The sequence below is a fragment of the Carlito syrichta genome, unplaced genomic scaffold (genome assembly GCF_000164805.1).
Source record: "Carlito syrichta isolate Samal-C Ts95f unplaced genomic scaffold, Tarsius_syrichta-2.0.1 Scaffold305197, whole genome shotgun sequence".
NCBI lineage: Eukaryota > Metazoa > Chordata > Mammalia > Primates > Tarsiidae > Carlito > Carlito syrichta.
In genome coordinates, this window is record NW_007249293.1 from 599601 (window position 1) to 613690 (window position 14090).

Consider the following 14090-nt stretch of genomic DNA (forward strand, 5'->3'; position numbering starts at 1 on the left):
GGAAAAGCTTTATGACTTTCAGTTACATAAGAAGTTAAAGGCCCCATCCACTTTCCCTACCGATGTCCTGAACTGGTCTTTTTGTGTGCATCTGAACTTTGTCTCCAGATTGCCCGGGTGACTCAGTCCCTTGACCAGCTTCCCAGCCCTTTCTCGTTTCCATCACACCCTCTTCCACATGCAACATGATTTCAAAGCTTTGCACAGCCCTTCCACAGGGTTTAGAACAGGAATGACAAATTATGACCTGGTAGACAGCACTGATTATATTTTATTGGCGTTGCAGAGAGTGAGTATGTCATATGCAGGTTGTCCCTTTGTTTTGCCAATACTTTTCTACTGAATGTAAAAGGCATTTAGCAAAGACCGTATAAAGTTATTTCCCATATGTACTTCAAATGTTAAGTAATGGACTTTTCATTAGTCATGTTTTGGTTTAGTGTTCTAACTGGAATTTGCAAAGGATTAAAATTCTGCACATCACACTGATAGTCTTCCACAAGGGCTCAAAATGCCATCCCCAGACTCAACCTCATTTGCCACATTGCTTTGGCACCATCTCTGATTCCAGTGAACAAAGCTAAGTTGGTGTGACTTATGGCTGGCCTCCTAAATGTTGAAGGTGTGAGCCTGCTGCTGTTATTTTGTAATGACACTGACGATTGTGTTATGACATTTTGGTCCATGCAGACATGTTTTCTCTCCCCTCCTTCTGTGGACTCCTCTTCTTAAGAAAAGAACATAATTTCTGTCTCTGCTAAAATCCGCCATCTCTACTCAGAATTATTTTCTTTTAAAAAATTAAATTATCCATCAGCCAAATGAAAAATTTGATTACTAAATGCCTAGATCCAGACATTATGAATTACCTGTAATACTACTTTTCTTGGATACATCTCAGAATGCATGCTCTTACATAAAAGCATATTATTTTACATAAAATCATAACTTGCAGGATGAGAGGGGTAAAACTTAATATGTATTATGCAGGTTCATGGTATGATATATGACCTATGACTGTCATTGTAACCAAAATTGATTTTCAGTCATTTATAAAAGACAACTAATTGAAAGCAAATTTACTTTAACCAATGAAATTCAAGTTGAAGTGAGAGTAGTGGATCTGCTGAAATGTCAATACACTGACACTCAGTTGCTATTAATAGCAAAAGGTCTCATATAATGAGGGGAATCCAAATAAGGGCAATAATACACATATTTTGTTCTTACCTTAAGTCATATTGACACCATATGTAAATCAGTTAGAATTTGAAAGTGTTTCATCCAGCATTTGTCGTAAAGTAACAGAATTAGTAATGGGACACTGCAGTCTTTTTTGCTTTGTTTTGTTTATTTAATTTGGCCATTTATTTATTTGAGGGGTACAAGTACGGATTTCTTCCACGTATATATTGCATACTGATGACATCTGCTCTTGGCATATCCATCACATGAATAGGAGGCTACAGTCTTTAGACAATACTCTGATACGGACTTTGTAAGTTATTTATGGTCATTTGGCTTCCTTCATTCTCCTGTTTATGTATACCCGAAGGTGGTAGGTAGACCCATTCTTGGCATCTAGTGTTTGCCAATGGGGTAGATACTTCATTCTGAGATATTTAAGAGGAACACAACATATGGACAGTGTGATGTAGATGAAATTCCATCAGACAGAAGCAGGAGAACTGGGCTTGTGATTGAAGGTGGCCTAGAGCCTAGTGTTCTTCTATTAAAATGAGAAGTTTGGATTAAAATTCATTGCTCTTCACACTTGATTTTTAAGCAACAGAACATCCTTCAAAAGAAATCATTTCTGGAATCTCAATATACATAATGGATAAAAGTGGAATTATTCTGAAGTGAAGAAGTAAAACCCAGAGTCTCCTTTATGTGGGCAATCCCCTACATTTTATTTGATTATTAATGTTCTTTCTAATTTGGAAATTCTGGTATTTGATATTAATTATTTTTAAAATTAAATTTAATTAATTTTAAAGTTGTGGAGTACAAAACAGGATTGCATACATAAGTGGTTTAGGTACAGGCAAAGTTTTGGGCCTCCCATTGCACCTCACTTTGCCTGGATTAGAATCAGGTGTTATGTGCCCACCCCCCCCCCCCGGCAGTATCCCGCTACTGCCAACCCCTTTTTTGTAGTATTATGGTAGGTGTTCAGGGTCCACTTATGAGTGAGAACATATGGTACTCAGTTCTTTGTTTCTGTGATAGATTACTGAGTATGATAGGCTCCAAATCCATCCAAATTGCTGCAAAGTCCATAAATTTTGTCCTTCTTTATGGCAGCATAATTGTCCATCATGTATATGTACCATATTTTTTTTTTTATCCAATCTACTTTCGATAGGCAGCACAGTTGGTTCCATGTTTTTGTTATTTGTGAATAGTACTACAATAAACATGCATACACAGGTATCTTTTTTTGTAGAATGATTTGAATTCCTCTGGATATATTCCCAGAAGGTGGATTACTAGGTTGTAGGCAGGTCAATTTCTAGCTGTTTTAGAAATTGCCACACTATTTCCATAGAAGTTGAATTAGTTTGCACTCCTACCAACAGTGTAGAAGCATTCCCTTTTCCCCACATCTTTGACAGCATCTTTTATTTTTTGTTTTATTAATTATGGTCATTCTTACTGTAGTTTGGTGGTATCTCAATGTGGTTTTGATTTACATTTCTCTGATGATTAGTGAGACTGAGCACTTTTTAAATGTGTCTGTTGGCTGCTCATATATCTTCTTCTGAAAAGTATCTATTTGTGTCTTTTGTCCATTTTTTAGTGAAGCTTTTTTTTATTTTGGCACGTTTGTATGTCTTGTAGATTCTGGATGTTAGGCCTTTGTCAGATATACAGTTGGCAAATATTTTTTTTCTATTCTGTGGACTGTCTCCCCACTCTCTTGATGGTTTCTTTGGCTTTGCAGGAGCTTTTCACTTTGATGAGGTCCCACTTGTCTATCGTATATCTTATGGCATGGGCATCTGGGGTTTTGATCAGAAATTGTTTGCCTATTCTAATTTCCATAAGGATGTCTCTTACGTTTTCTAAGATTCTTATAGTTTGAGGTTTTACATCCAGATCTTTGATCCATTTGGAGTTGATTTTTGTGTATGGTGATAGGTAGGATTCCTGTTTCATTCTTCTGCATGTGGTCAGCCAGTTTTCCCAGCACCATTTACTGAATAGTTTCTCCTCTCCCCAGTGGTTGTTGGTGGAGGCTTTATCGAAGATGAGATGGTTGAGAAATTGAGGATTTTCTTCTGGAATTTCTATCCTGTTTCATTGTTCTATATGCCTATTCTTGTACCAATACCAGACTGTTTTGTTTATTGTAGCCTTATAATAAAATTTATAGCTTGGGAGTATGATACTCCCAAGTATCATACTCCCAAGCTATTTGTTTCTTTTGCTGAGGATTACTTTGACTTTCTTGGTCATTTGTGTTTCCCTATAGATTCCTGTATTTTTTCAAGTTCTGAGAAGAATGATGGTAATTTAATGGGGTAATTTAAAGGAAGTTTTTTGACAGATTCCCTTGGGGTTTCCAGATATAGGATCATATCATCAGCAATGAAGGATAGCTTAACTTCCTCTTTTCCTCTTTGGATACCCCTGATATCCTTCTTCTGTCTGATTGCTCTAGCTAAGACTTCCAACACAATGTTGATCAGGAGTGGTGTGAGAGTGGGCAGCCTTGTTTTGTTTTGATTTTCAGGGAAATGCTTCCACTTTCTGTCTTTTTAGTAATATGTTGGTTGTGGGTTTATTGTAGATGGCTCTTAATATTTTGAGGTACATTCTTTCTATGCCTAGGTGTTCAAGGGTATTTATCAAGAATGGATGCTGGATTTTCTTGAAAGCCTTTTTTGCATCTAATGATATATTCATGTGGTTCTTGTTTATACATCTGTTGATGCATAATTACATTTATGGTCTTGTGGATGTTAAACCAGCCCTGCATCCCAGGGATGAAGCCTGCTTGGTCATGGTGGATAATTTTTGAGATGTGTTTGTTTTGGGATCTGATTTGCTAGAATCTTGTTGAGAATTTTTGCATCCATGTTCATCAGGGATATTGGCCTATAGTTCTCTTTCTTTGTTAGGTTTTTTGCTGGTTTGGGTATTAGTGTGATGTTAGCTTCATAAAATGATTTGGGGAGAGTTCTGTCTTTTTTGATTGCCTGACATACTTTCAGTAGGATTGGTATCACCTCCTCCTTGTATGTTTTGTAAAATTCCACAGGAAAACCATCTGGTTCAGGGCTTTTTTTTGTAGGTAGTTTTCTTATGATAGAGTCAATTTCCAAGTTGTTATTGGTCTATTTAGAGTCTCAATTTCTTCTTGTTTCAACCTTAGGAAGTTGTGTGATGTTAGAAAGTTTTCCATTTCGTTTAGGTTTTCAAATTTGTTTCCATACAGGTGTGCATAATAATCTCTGATAATCTTTTGTGTTTCTTTGGGGTCAGTTGTAACTTGATCTTTTGCATTTCTGATTGTGTTTATTTGGGCTTTTTGCCATTTTCCTGGTCAGTCTGGCTAGGGATCTGTCAGTCTTGTTTATCCTTGAAAAGAACCAGCTTTTTGTTTCATTGATCTTTTTTCTGAGATATTTTTGTCTTCTGTGCCCCGTATTTGGGCTTTTACTTTGGCAATCTGGATTCTTCTGCTAAAGTTAGGGTTTTAGTGGTTCTGCCTTTCCAGCTCCCTTAGGTAATTTGTTAAGCTGTTGACTTTGATCTTTCAATTTGTTGATGTATATTCATGGAGATATAAATACCCCTTCTAGTACTACTTTCATGGCATTCCTGAGGTCTTGGTAAGATGTGTCTTTGTTTTCATTTGTTTCCAAAAATCTTTTAATTTCCATTTTTATTTGTGTTGACCCAAGAGTGCTGTTTAGCGTCCATGTCTGTGTGTCTTGTTGGTGGCAATAATTATTTTTATTCCATTGTGGTTTTATTTTGAGCTTATGGAATTTGTTTATGTTTGATTTATGGCTGAAGATATTGTTGATCTTGGAGTATGTTCCATGTGGTGATGAGTAAGATGTATATTCCATGATTGTTGCGTGAAGTGGTTTTGTGGGTATCTATTAAGTCCATTTGGTCAGGTGTCAAGTTAAGGTTCCAAATCTCCTTATTGATTTTTTGCCTTGATGATCTTCCTAGGGTTGTCAGTGGGGTATTTAAGTCCCCAGTTATGTTAGTGTTAGAGTTAATATCCTTTTTAAGTTTACTTAGTAGTTGCTTTATAAATCCCGGTGCTCCTGTGTTGGGTGCATATATATTTAGGATGGATATTTCTTGTTGATGAATTGAACATTCTGTCATTATGTAGTGTCCTTTTATATCTTTTAAAATTTTTGTTAGCTTGAAGGTTATTTTGTCTGATATTGAAATTGCAACTCCTGCCCTTTTTTGTTTTCCGTTTGCCTGGAAGTTTGTTTTCCATCCTTTAACTTTGAGTCTGTGTGTGTCTTTTGTAGTAAGTTGTGTTTCCTGAAGGAAGCATATTGTTGGGTCATATTTTTTAATCCAGTTTTCCATTCTGTGTTTTTTTGGTGGTGCATTTAATCCATTGATTCAGGCTTATTATTGAAATGTGAAGGTTTATCCCTTTCACGAGGTTCTTATAAGACTGTTTTGTTTTCTTTTGACTTTTGGGTTGATATATGTGTGTGAGTTCAATTTTGCATTTATGAGGTGTTTGTGTTGATTCTATGTTTACCTGCATTCTTGGGAAGTGAATGGTTGTTCTTTCTTTCTTTTTTTTTTCCTTCTGTGCTTAATTCCTTCTTGGGTATCTCCTGTAGAACTGGTCTCAAAGCAGCATCATCTTTTAGGGATTGGATGTTTGAGAAGAATTTTAATTCTCTATTGCTGATGCAGCTGAGCTTGGATGAATAGGAAATCCTTTCAAAATTGTTTATCTTTGAGGACTTTGAAAATTGGGCTCCAGTCCCTTCTAGTTTGTAGTGTTTCTGCCAATAAGTCTGCTGCTATTCTGATTGGTCTTCCCCAGTAGGCAGTCTGACCCTTCTCTCTCATTGCCTTTTGGGTTTTATTTTTAATACCTACTTTGTGTAGGCAAATTACTATGTGTCTAGGGGTGGTCTTCTCATGTGATGTCTTGTGGGGGTTCTGTGAATCTCTTGTATTTGTATGGTCGCATCTCTGGTGAGATGGGGACAGTTTTCTTGGATAACCTCCTGGAATACTTGTCCCAAGGTGTTCTTTGTTTCCCTTTCTTCTTCTGGAATACTGATCAGGTGTAAATTTGACCTCTTGATACAACTGCACATCTTGGAGGCTTTGTTCTTTCTGAGTTTTCTTTCTATGTTTTTAACAGATCAGGTTACTTCCAGGTTTCAGTCTTCAGTCTCTGAAATTCTTTCTTCTGCTTGGTTAATTCTGTTTTCGATGCTTGTCATCTTGTTATTTATTTCCTGTATAAAATTTTTTATGGCCAAAATTTATTTTACAAGTTCTTTCAATGTTGCATCTTGTCTTTCTTGAGTCTTATTCACTCTTTCCATCTATTCCCTAATTCCTGTTGTATTCATGGACCAATTACTGATGATTTCCATTATTTGGGCTTTGAGGTCTGATTTTTTGGGGTATTACCTCCTTAGGACACTGTCTTCTTTCATTGATTTTTTCCCCTCATTTTTGACAGAGCTCTTTCTTTTTTAATTCTTTATTTAGTGGTAGGGGGTTGGGTTTTCACTTCTGTTGTTTGCTCAGCCTTCTATTCTGCCCTGATCAAAACCTCTGAATTTGGTCTCTTTTCACACAGGGCTGGGGGTAGGAAGCTTTGTTGTTGTTGTTGTTGTTTATAGTTTTGAGAGTCGAATAAGGTGGAGGGTAGGGAGCTAGGATTCAGAAACTACTTGGAAGTTACAGTGCTTACTAACTGGTGTATGGTCCTCCTGAGACGTACTCCCCACCAGTACTCTATATGTTGACCAAGTGGGTACCTGTGTGTACCCCATGAATCCAAGATAAAGTAACAGTAATGAGGAGAACAGAGAAAAATAGATAAAAATAATAAAAAATAAAATAAGGCACAGAAAAATAAAAGCAAAAAAACCCAGAAAACAAAGACAAAAAGAAAGCAAAAAACAGAAACCAACAGAAAATAAAACACACAGAAAAAAACAAAAAACACAAAAATGAAACCCACATGTGTGCGCACACATAAACATAACAAAAAATGCAAAAGGAAGGAGAAAAAGAAAAATGAGGAGGGGGAAGGAATGCAAATTGAATCCTCACACACATATTCACACATACAGACTAAACCAAAGCAAAAGAAGAACAAAAAAAACCAGAAAACAGAGAAAAAAACAAAAACCACGAAAACCAAACATACACATGTGCGTGCGCGTGTACACAAACACACACACGCACACACACACACACACACCAAATGAAAGAGGAAGGAGAAAAATAAAAAAGGGGGAGGAAGAATGCAAATTGAACCCTTATGGGCACACACACAGACTAAACCAAAACAAAAGAAAAACAAAAAAGAATTAAAATAGAATTTCTGAGCACTAATTGCCCTCTTATGGCAAGTTTTGTAATTATTCCTCTCAGCTGCTCACAGGTAAACCTGCCTGCTATTTCCTGTGGGGCTGGCAGCTCATTCACAATCTTCCCCATACACAGTTCCCCTCCCCCCGGGGGGGGGGGAGGGGGGAGTTGCAGTGGGGGTGGGTGGGGTATCAGTCCTCCCCTCCCACTCTTGTAATGTCAGTGGAATCCCCTCTGGTGGGGAGGTGTGGGATTGTCTCTTCTCTAGGTGTTGGTGGTGGGCACCCAGCCAGGCTTATCTCGGAGTAAAGTTCTCCTAGCCCGGCAGCCGTCTAGGCTCCACCTGTGTTTGTTCCTCTCAGTCATGTCCCAGCCGTGTGTGTCTGATGTTCAGAGGATTGCTGCAGAGGAGGGGTTGGGTCAGCCCAGGACTCACCGCTGAGCTCTTGATGAGGGGGTCTTCCTTGTCCTTTCTGGTCGCCTCCTTTGTTTCACAACTGGATCAGAGTAGGGGGTGGGGTGCCTGAGACTCCACATCATCCTGTCCCCCTGAAGTTTGTGCTTTTGGGATGTTCCCTTTGAGTCTATGATCAGACCCTGAGTAGTTAGCCCGCTGGATCTGTTGCTCCATGGTGCGTAAGCTGGAGCATTTCCCTGTCTAGTTTTCAAGATGGTGGCAAGGTACCTCTTCGTCTTTTCCAGTGGGACTCTGCCTCTGGCTCCCTTACTGCTCTCCTTCCGTGATCCTTGCTGCCAGTGTCTGGCCTGGTGCTGTGGTGGTCAGACAGTCTGGCAATAGCTGTTATTCCTGTTTTCCCTGGGAAAAGTTTTGTTGACTTTAGAAAATGGCACTTGGCTTTTGTGTCCCAGGAGGTGCTAGGGTCCAAGCAGAGCAGCTGCCGGCACCAGCTGCTTCACCAGGAGAGCCCTGGCCACTTACTCATGAGTCCCCACTCAGCTACTCACATGCCCACTTACAAACAGACGTGCATGCAAATTCTCTATACACTCACACAGGGATTTGCACAGTCTGGCTGGCTCCACTGTCATCTTTATTTTCAGTTCCTGATATTAATTTAAACTAAAATTATATTAGAAGTAAAAGAGCCAGTTCATGTGAAAAGGGGCATAGTCTGAGTGATTTAGGCAAACGCATAATGACAGATTTAATGGTCTAATATATTACGTTGGTAAGATTACGTGACTGTGTGAACATGCGGAAGGCAACCTTGATGGTGGTCAAGAACACGGAATTTGGTGTGAAAGAGACCATGGCTAGGGCTTGGAGTCTTTTATTTGATGACGGCTACTCTGAGCAAGTTATTCAATCTCCCTAATATTCAGTTTTCTCATTCATAAAATGGAATTGATAATGGACTATCTATGGTTACTATGAGGATTAAATCAGCTAATAAGCCTATAGAACTCTTGGCATGATGGTATTGGCATATAGTAATTGGTCAAAGAATGAATGGTTATTTAAACACAGGTGTTTATTGACTGATTGAATGAGTGAATGAATGAATATAGAACTAGCTTCTTGTTTCTGACAAAGGAACTATCTTTGTTTCATTTAATTTCACTTTATTAAAATTCAGGTTGGCTTTTAAAGTGAATTTGCTGATGCAAATAATCAAATTCTGATTATTGTAGAGTTATGTATCTGTGGAAGGAATAAGAAAAATTAGGTAGCTAACATAGCACAAATTTGATTTTGAGAACAGTCTCTGTTAAGATCCGTGGTGCTTTTCAAGGTAACATTTTTGTCTGTGAATGTAAAGCTCTCTTTAGTGCATGTCAGAATCACCTGGTCCTACTGAAATGCAGATCGCTAGGCCCAATCCCCAGAGTTCTGATTCGATCTGAGATGGGACTCGAGAATTTGCATTTCTAACTTGTTGCCAGGTGATGTTGATGCTTGTGGTCTGGGAATATACTTTGAGCATCACTTCTTCATAGTAAAAATAATAACAGTTAAACAATTTAACTCACTTAGAAATGGTAGCAAAAGGGCATGTACTTAAATATATAAATGATCTACCCCAGCTGTGAGTTTTTTGAGTTCAGCAAAAATTATAAAATTTTTGGTATTTGGTTGTTTAAACAATTTCCCTATGTATGCTTTTCTCTTATTATTGTGTGGTGTCCCTCTTTCCCTTCCCCTTCCCTCCTTCTTCCCTCTCTTTCTCTCTAATCCGATTTTTAACGTGAATACGCTTTTTTTGTTCAAAGCAAAAGTAAACCATTTGCATAGCCTTGTGGTATTATTAAGTTTGTTTATAAGCTATTTCTGCACAGTTAGCTTTTGTACTGAAACATGTTTTCTTGCTTTTGTTGCAGTATGGAAGAGAAGAAAGCGACTGGACAATCGTAGTATCCTGAATGAACAACACAGATACCACCTGTATGCTATTAGGACAGACTGCTGCACTTGAACTGTGATAGATTTTTTTGGCTATGTTAGTTGCTGTGCATAATGTAGTGTGTATTATTAGTGTGTTACAAGGATGGTTGTTTCTTCATGCCAGAGAAAATGAATTGCAATCATCAAATGGTGTTGGGTAAACCTGGTAGTAGTAGCTTACTTACCTTTCCTAGAAAAAATATTAATGTAAGCCATATAGCACAGACTTGTCCTCAGTGATTTTAGTGCCTCCTTAAGTGCTTCACTCAGATCCTAAAATGTTTGTTTATACTTTAGTATAAGTTATGTTCTGCTTCTCAACCAAATATATATTTTTTGTGTGTACGTATTTAAAAGCTAATTTGAGTCAATTTCATAGATAACATTTCTTGTGACATACATCTTCAGAAAGTATTTTGTTTTTTTAAAATCATGACTTGGAAAACTGGATTTCCTCCACTCCTAGTCTTTTGTAGGCTCCCTAAGTCCATCTTAAGGTAAACATTTCTCTTCCTCCTGATGTCACAGACGGCTTTGAGCTCACCTTTTACATTACCGAGACCCGAGCACACTACCACCATTGCCCTTGCCATGTTATATCCTTATCAACTGTTTGTCAGGCTACTACAAGACTGAGAGTCTTGTGCTTTATAGATCTTTGTATCCCCAATGCCCGGCACATAGTAGGTACTCAGTAAACATTTTGTATGAAGAATGAATTAACATTTAGCTTCTATAGAAGTGTACCTTCTTTGTTTCTATATTATGAAACCTCTTTATTAGAATTTGTGATTGATTCTGACACTGTGTATATTTACCTCATATTATCTTTGTTTCACATGGGCTACTAAGTCACTAGAAATACTCTGAGGCATAGTTAGTTGGAGGAATCACTTCATATTTGAAGACTCTCTTGGAATTGAAGGCATAGCTTGAGAGAGAGAGAGAGAGGTCATGGTATCATACCAAGCACATGGAAATGACAAATGTTATATGTTAAATTTTAAACACAAAATGAATATTTTTTTTTTGTAGAAGCAGAGAGGTATACACTGATTTTTATACTCTGTCTTTTGCAGGTGCTCTTTTTTGTTGAGTGGAGATGGGATAAGTACAAGATAGGGGCACAGGGAGAGCAATTGTAGATGATATTTTCCTTGTTTAGGAGCTGTGAGTTAAAATTGTCTCCTTAGTTATCTGGGAGAAAGTCAAAACTTGATAGAAAACATTTATCCTTGGAAGGTCAACTCTCAGACATTGTATTTTGGACTCCCGCAGTCCTAATCATTTTCTTTTCACTGATCATATTTTATTCTCTTTTTAGAGAAAAGAAAAAACACATTCTAAAAGTTTGATGCATTGGATAAATTTCCTTAAGGCATTTAGCAACGCATAGCATTCTTTTCCAAAACTTTTAGTCATAGGGTCTTTTATAGACAGGAATGGTAAAATGAAAATTAGAGAAGTGTAGGAGGAAAAGAAATGCTAAAAATATCTTTTAGGGAGAGGGCTTTTACTTGGTGTTCTGAAATCTTGGGAGAGTCTGTTCTTGTAAGGCCTTAAATGCTGTTGACTGTGTCCTGCACAAGTTCCCCAAGTAGCATTTTTTCTCTTGGTATGCTTTTGCTTTGGCTAACTCTTTTGACCTCACTCTGAATATAATGTCTAGAAAAGACTAGCAGGTAATTTTAACTGTCAAGTAACACATGATAACTAGATTTCGATTCCTCTGAAAAATGAAAATTATTTACTTGTCATAAATTTTAGACTTTGCATCTCTGAATTTAGTATGACAAGACATACCCATTATGAAAGTTAGAGAACATTATTTTTGTGTGATTTCTTTTATAAAACCTTAAGAGTACTTTAAGCCCCTTCTGCCAGACCCAGTGAAAACTAAGGATATATGTTTTTAAAAAGTGGAGGTCTCCTAATACAGAGAACACAATCTGTCATTGTTATTTAAGTAATAAGACAGGAAATTGACCTTGACACTAACTTGTTAAATAGATTTAAAAGGAACATCTGCACATCTTTTTTCCTTGTGCACTATTTGTTTAATTGCAGTGGATTAATACAGCAGGAGAGCCACATTATAACTAGGCAATTATCTATTCTTCAAGACTTAGTTATCGTCACACTAATTGATCATTTAAGGCATAAGATAGTCTAGCATTAGGAACATGTGAAGCTAATCTGCTCAAAAAGATCAACAAATTAATATTGTTGCTGATATTTGCATAATTGGCTGCATTTATTTAATGTTTAATTGGGTTGATCAAATGAGATTCAACAATTCACATGTGCATGAATATAAACAGAACTGATGGCACTTAAAATGATAATGATTAACTTACTTTGCATGTTCTCTTCCCTTTACTTTTTTTTAGTTTTTCCATTTCAGAGCAAGTTTGTTAGTTTTTTCCAAAACACATCAGTAGAAACCAAGATTTTAAAATGAAGTGTTAGGACTTAGATAAAACCTAAGCATTCCCTAAGGAGATTTGCTGTTAGAAATTTTCTTTGTTGTAGTCACTTATTAAGGATTCAACTCAAGATACACCACAAGAAGTGTTGACTTCAGGGATGTGTACCATGCTGTCTAGTACAGGAGTGAATAAATGTATAACACCTGCTTTAGCCTTTGCTTTCAAAAGCACAAAGGAAAAGTAAAAGAGAAAAAGAAGTGATTGAGAAGCCTTGTTAGGGAATCATCTTTTTTCTACCTGGCTTTTTATTACCAGGTTTTTATTAAAACTGGTAAACATCTTTTCTCAAAAGATTACAGTAAAGAAGGAAAAAAAAGATGAGAGGCAGGCAGCAGCAAGAAAACACAGTGAAACATCAGCTGTTTGGTGAGATGCGATCCACTCTCCTGAAGATGAGGAAAGCCTATGTTATACTCCCTGGGTTAAAATTCTCCACCATATCAATTTTGTTGCCTGATAAATTAAGTAGTCTTGCTAGCCTCAAATCCAAGCACTCTTGGGTACTTGAGGACGATTAATGAGTATATATCTTGGTCAAAAGAATGGTAGGCGCTTTTGATTAAAGCTGCAGTTTCAGTTCTGCTTTAGGGGAATTGTGCTATGAAAGCAGCTGCCAAAATAAGCTTATTTATTTTACCCAGCTTCACTCAGTGCTCAATCACTGTATTCTGTTCTCTTTTTTCAAGCTGTATGTTTGATTTACCCTTATGATTGGGGAAAAATGTATTTTCGGCAAAAAACAATATTTGTTCACTTTCAATGAGTGATATTTTCTAACATTTAGAGCAATAGATATTCACCGGATGCATTAAGGCAAAGGACTTCAAGGTTAGAGAAAACCCCTTATTTTATGTCCTAATTCTAAATACTATCAAAATACTTTCCCTTGTAATGTGGATTTCTTCTTATGTGGATATGCAAAAACTTAAGTTATAAATGGTAATGCTAGCAAGTAATTTTAGTGGACATTTTATAACAACTGCCACTTTGTTTTGCCACAAGTAGAATTTGGTCAGCTATATATTTTCCAGATATCTCTCCCAAGAAGAAGGCGAAGGGTACCAGCTTTTCAGTAAGCATCACCTATTGATTGACAATGTTCATGATGCACATTTGTGGTTGAGCACCCACAAATGTGCATCTACCCCATCCAGAAATAGGGATTAGGAAGTTACTTTTAGAAAATAAATGGTGTATAGACATTGCCCTCATGGAGTTTATAGTCTATTACTTGAACTGATTTTGGCTATAAAAGCAGTGCTTAATAATTCAATCACAAGTAGGAGAAGGCCATAGCACATCTCTTATCAAGAAACCACCATGGCCAGGTATGGTGGCTCTTGCCTATAAAACCAACACTTTGGGAGGCTGAGGCAGGAGGATTGCTTGAGCTCAGGAATTTGAGACCAGCCTAGGCAACATAGCTAGACCCTGTCTCTGCAAAAACTTTTTTTTAATTGAGGAAAAAAAGTAATTCAATGAACATTTTCATCTCATTTTTAAGGCAGATTTATCCCTTTAAATTCCGGCCTTTAGTGCACACTACTTACAAATATTAGTACTTAGGGTTATTTAGCCATTGTCTATCTGGTGTGAATGACCTCTTTCTTGTTTACTATTTACTACCAACCTAGTAC

The 14090-nt window shown here is 37.2% G+C and overlaps 1 protein-coding gene across 1 annotated transcript in view; it reads left to right on the plus strand.

The window, feature by feature from the left end:
* Nucleotides 1-13833, plus strand: part of BCAT1 (branched chain amino acid transaminase 1) — an 89343-nt gene extending 75510 nt beyond the window's left edge. Inside the window, exon 11 of the mRNA XM_008061299.2 lies at nt 9901-13833. Coding sequence (XP_008059490.1) covers nt 9901-9942 — 42 coding nt within the window. The 3' untranslated portion in view covers nt 9943-13833. The remainder of the gene's footprint in view (nt 1-9900) is intronic.
* The last annotated feature ends 257 nt before the right edge of the window (nt 13834-14090 follow it).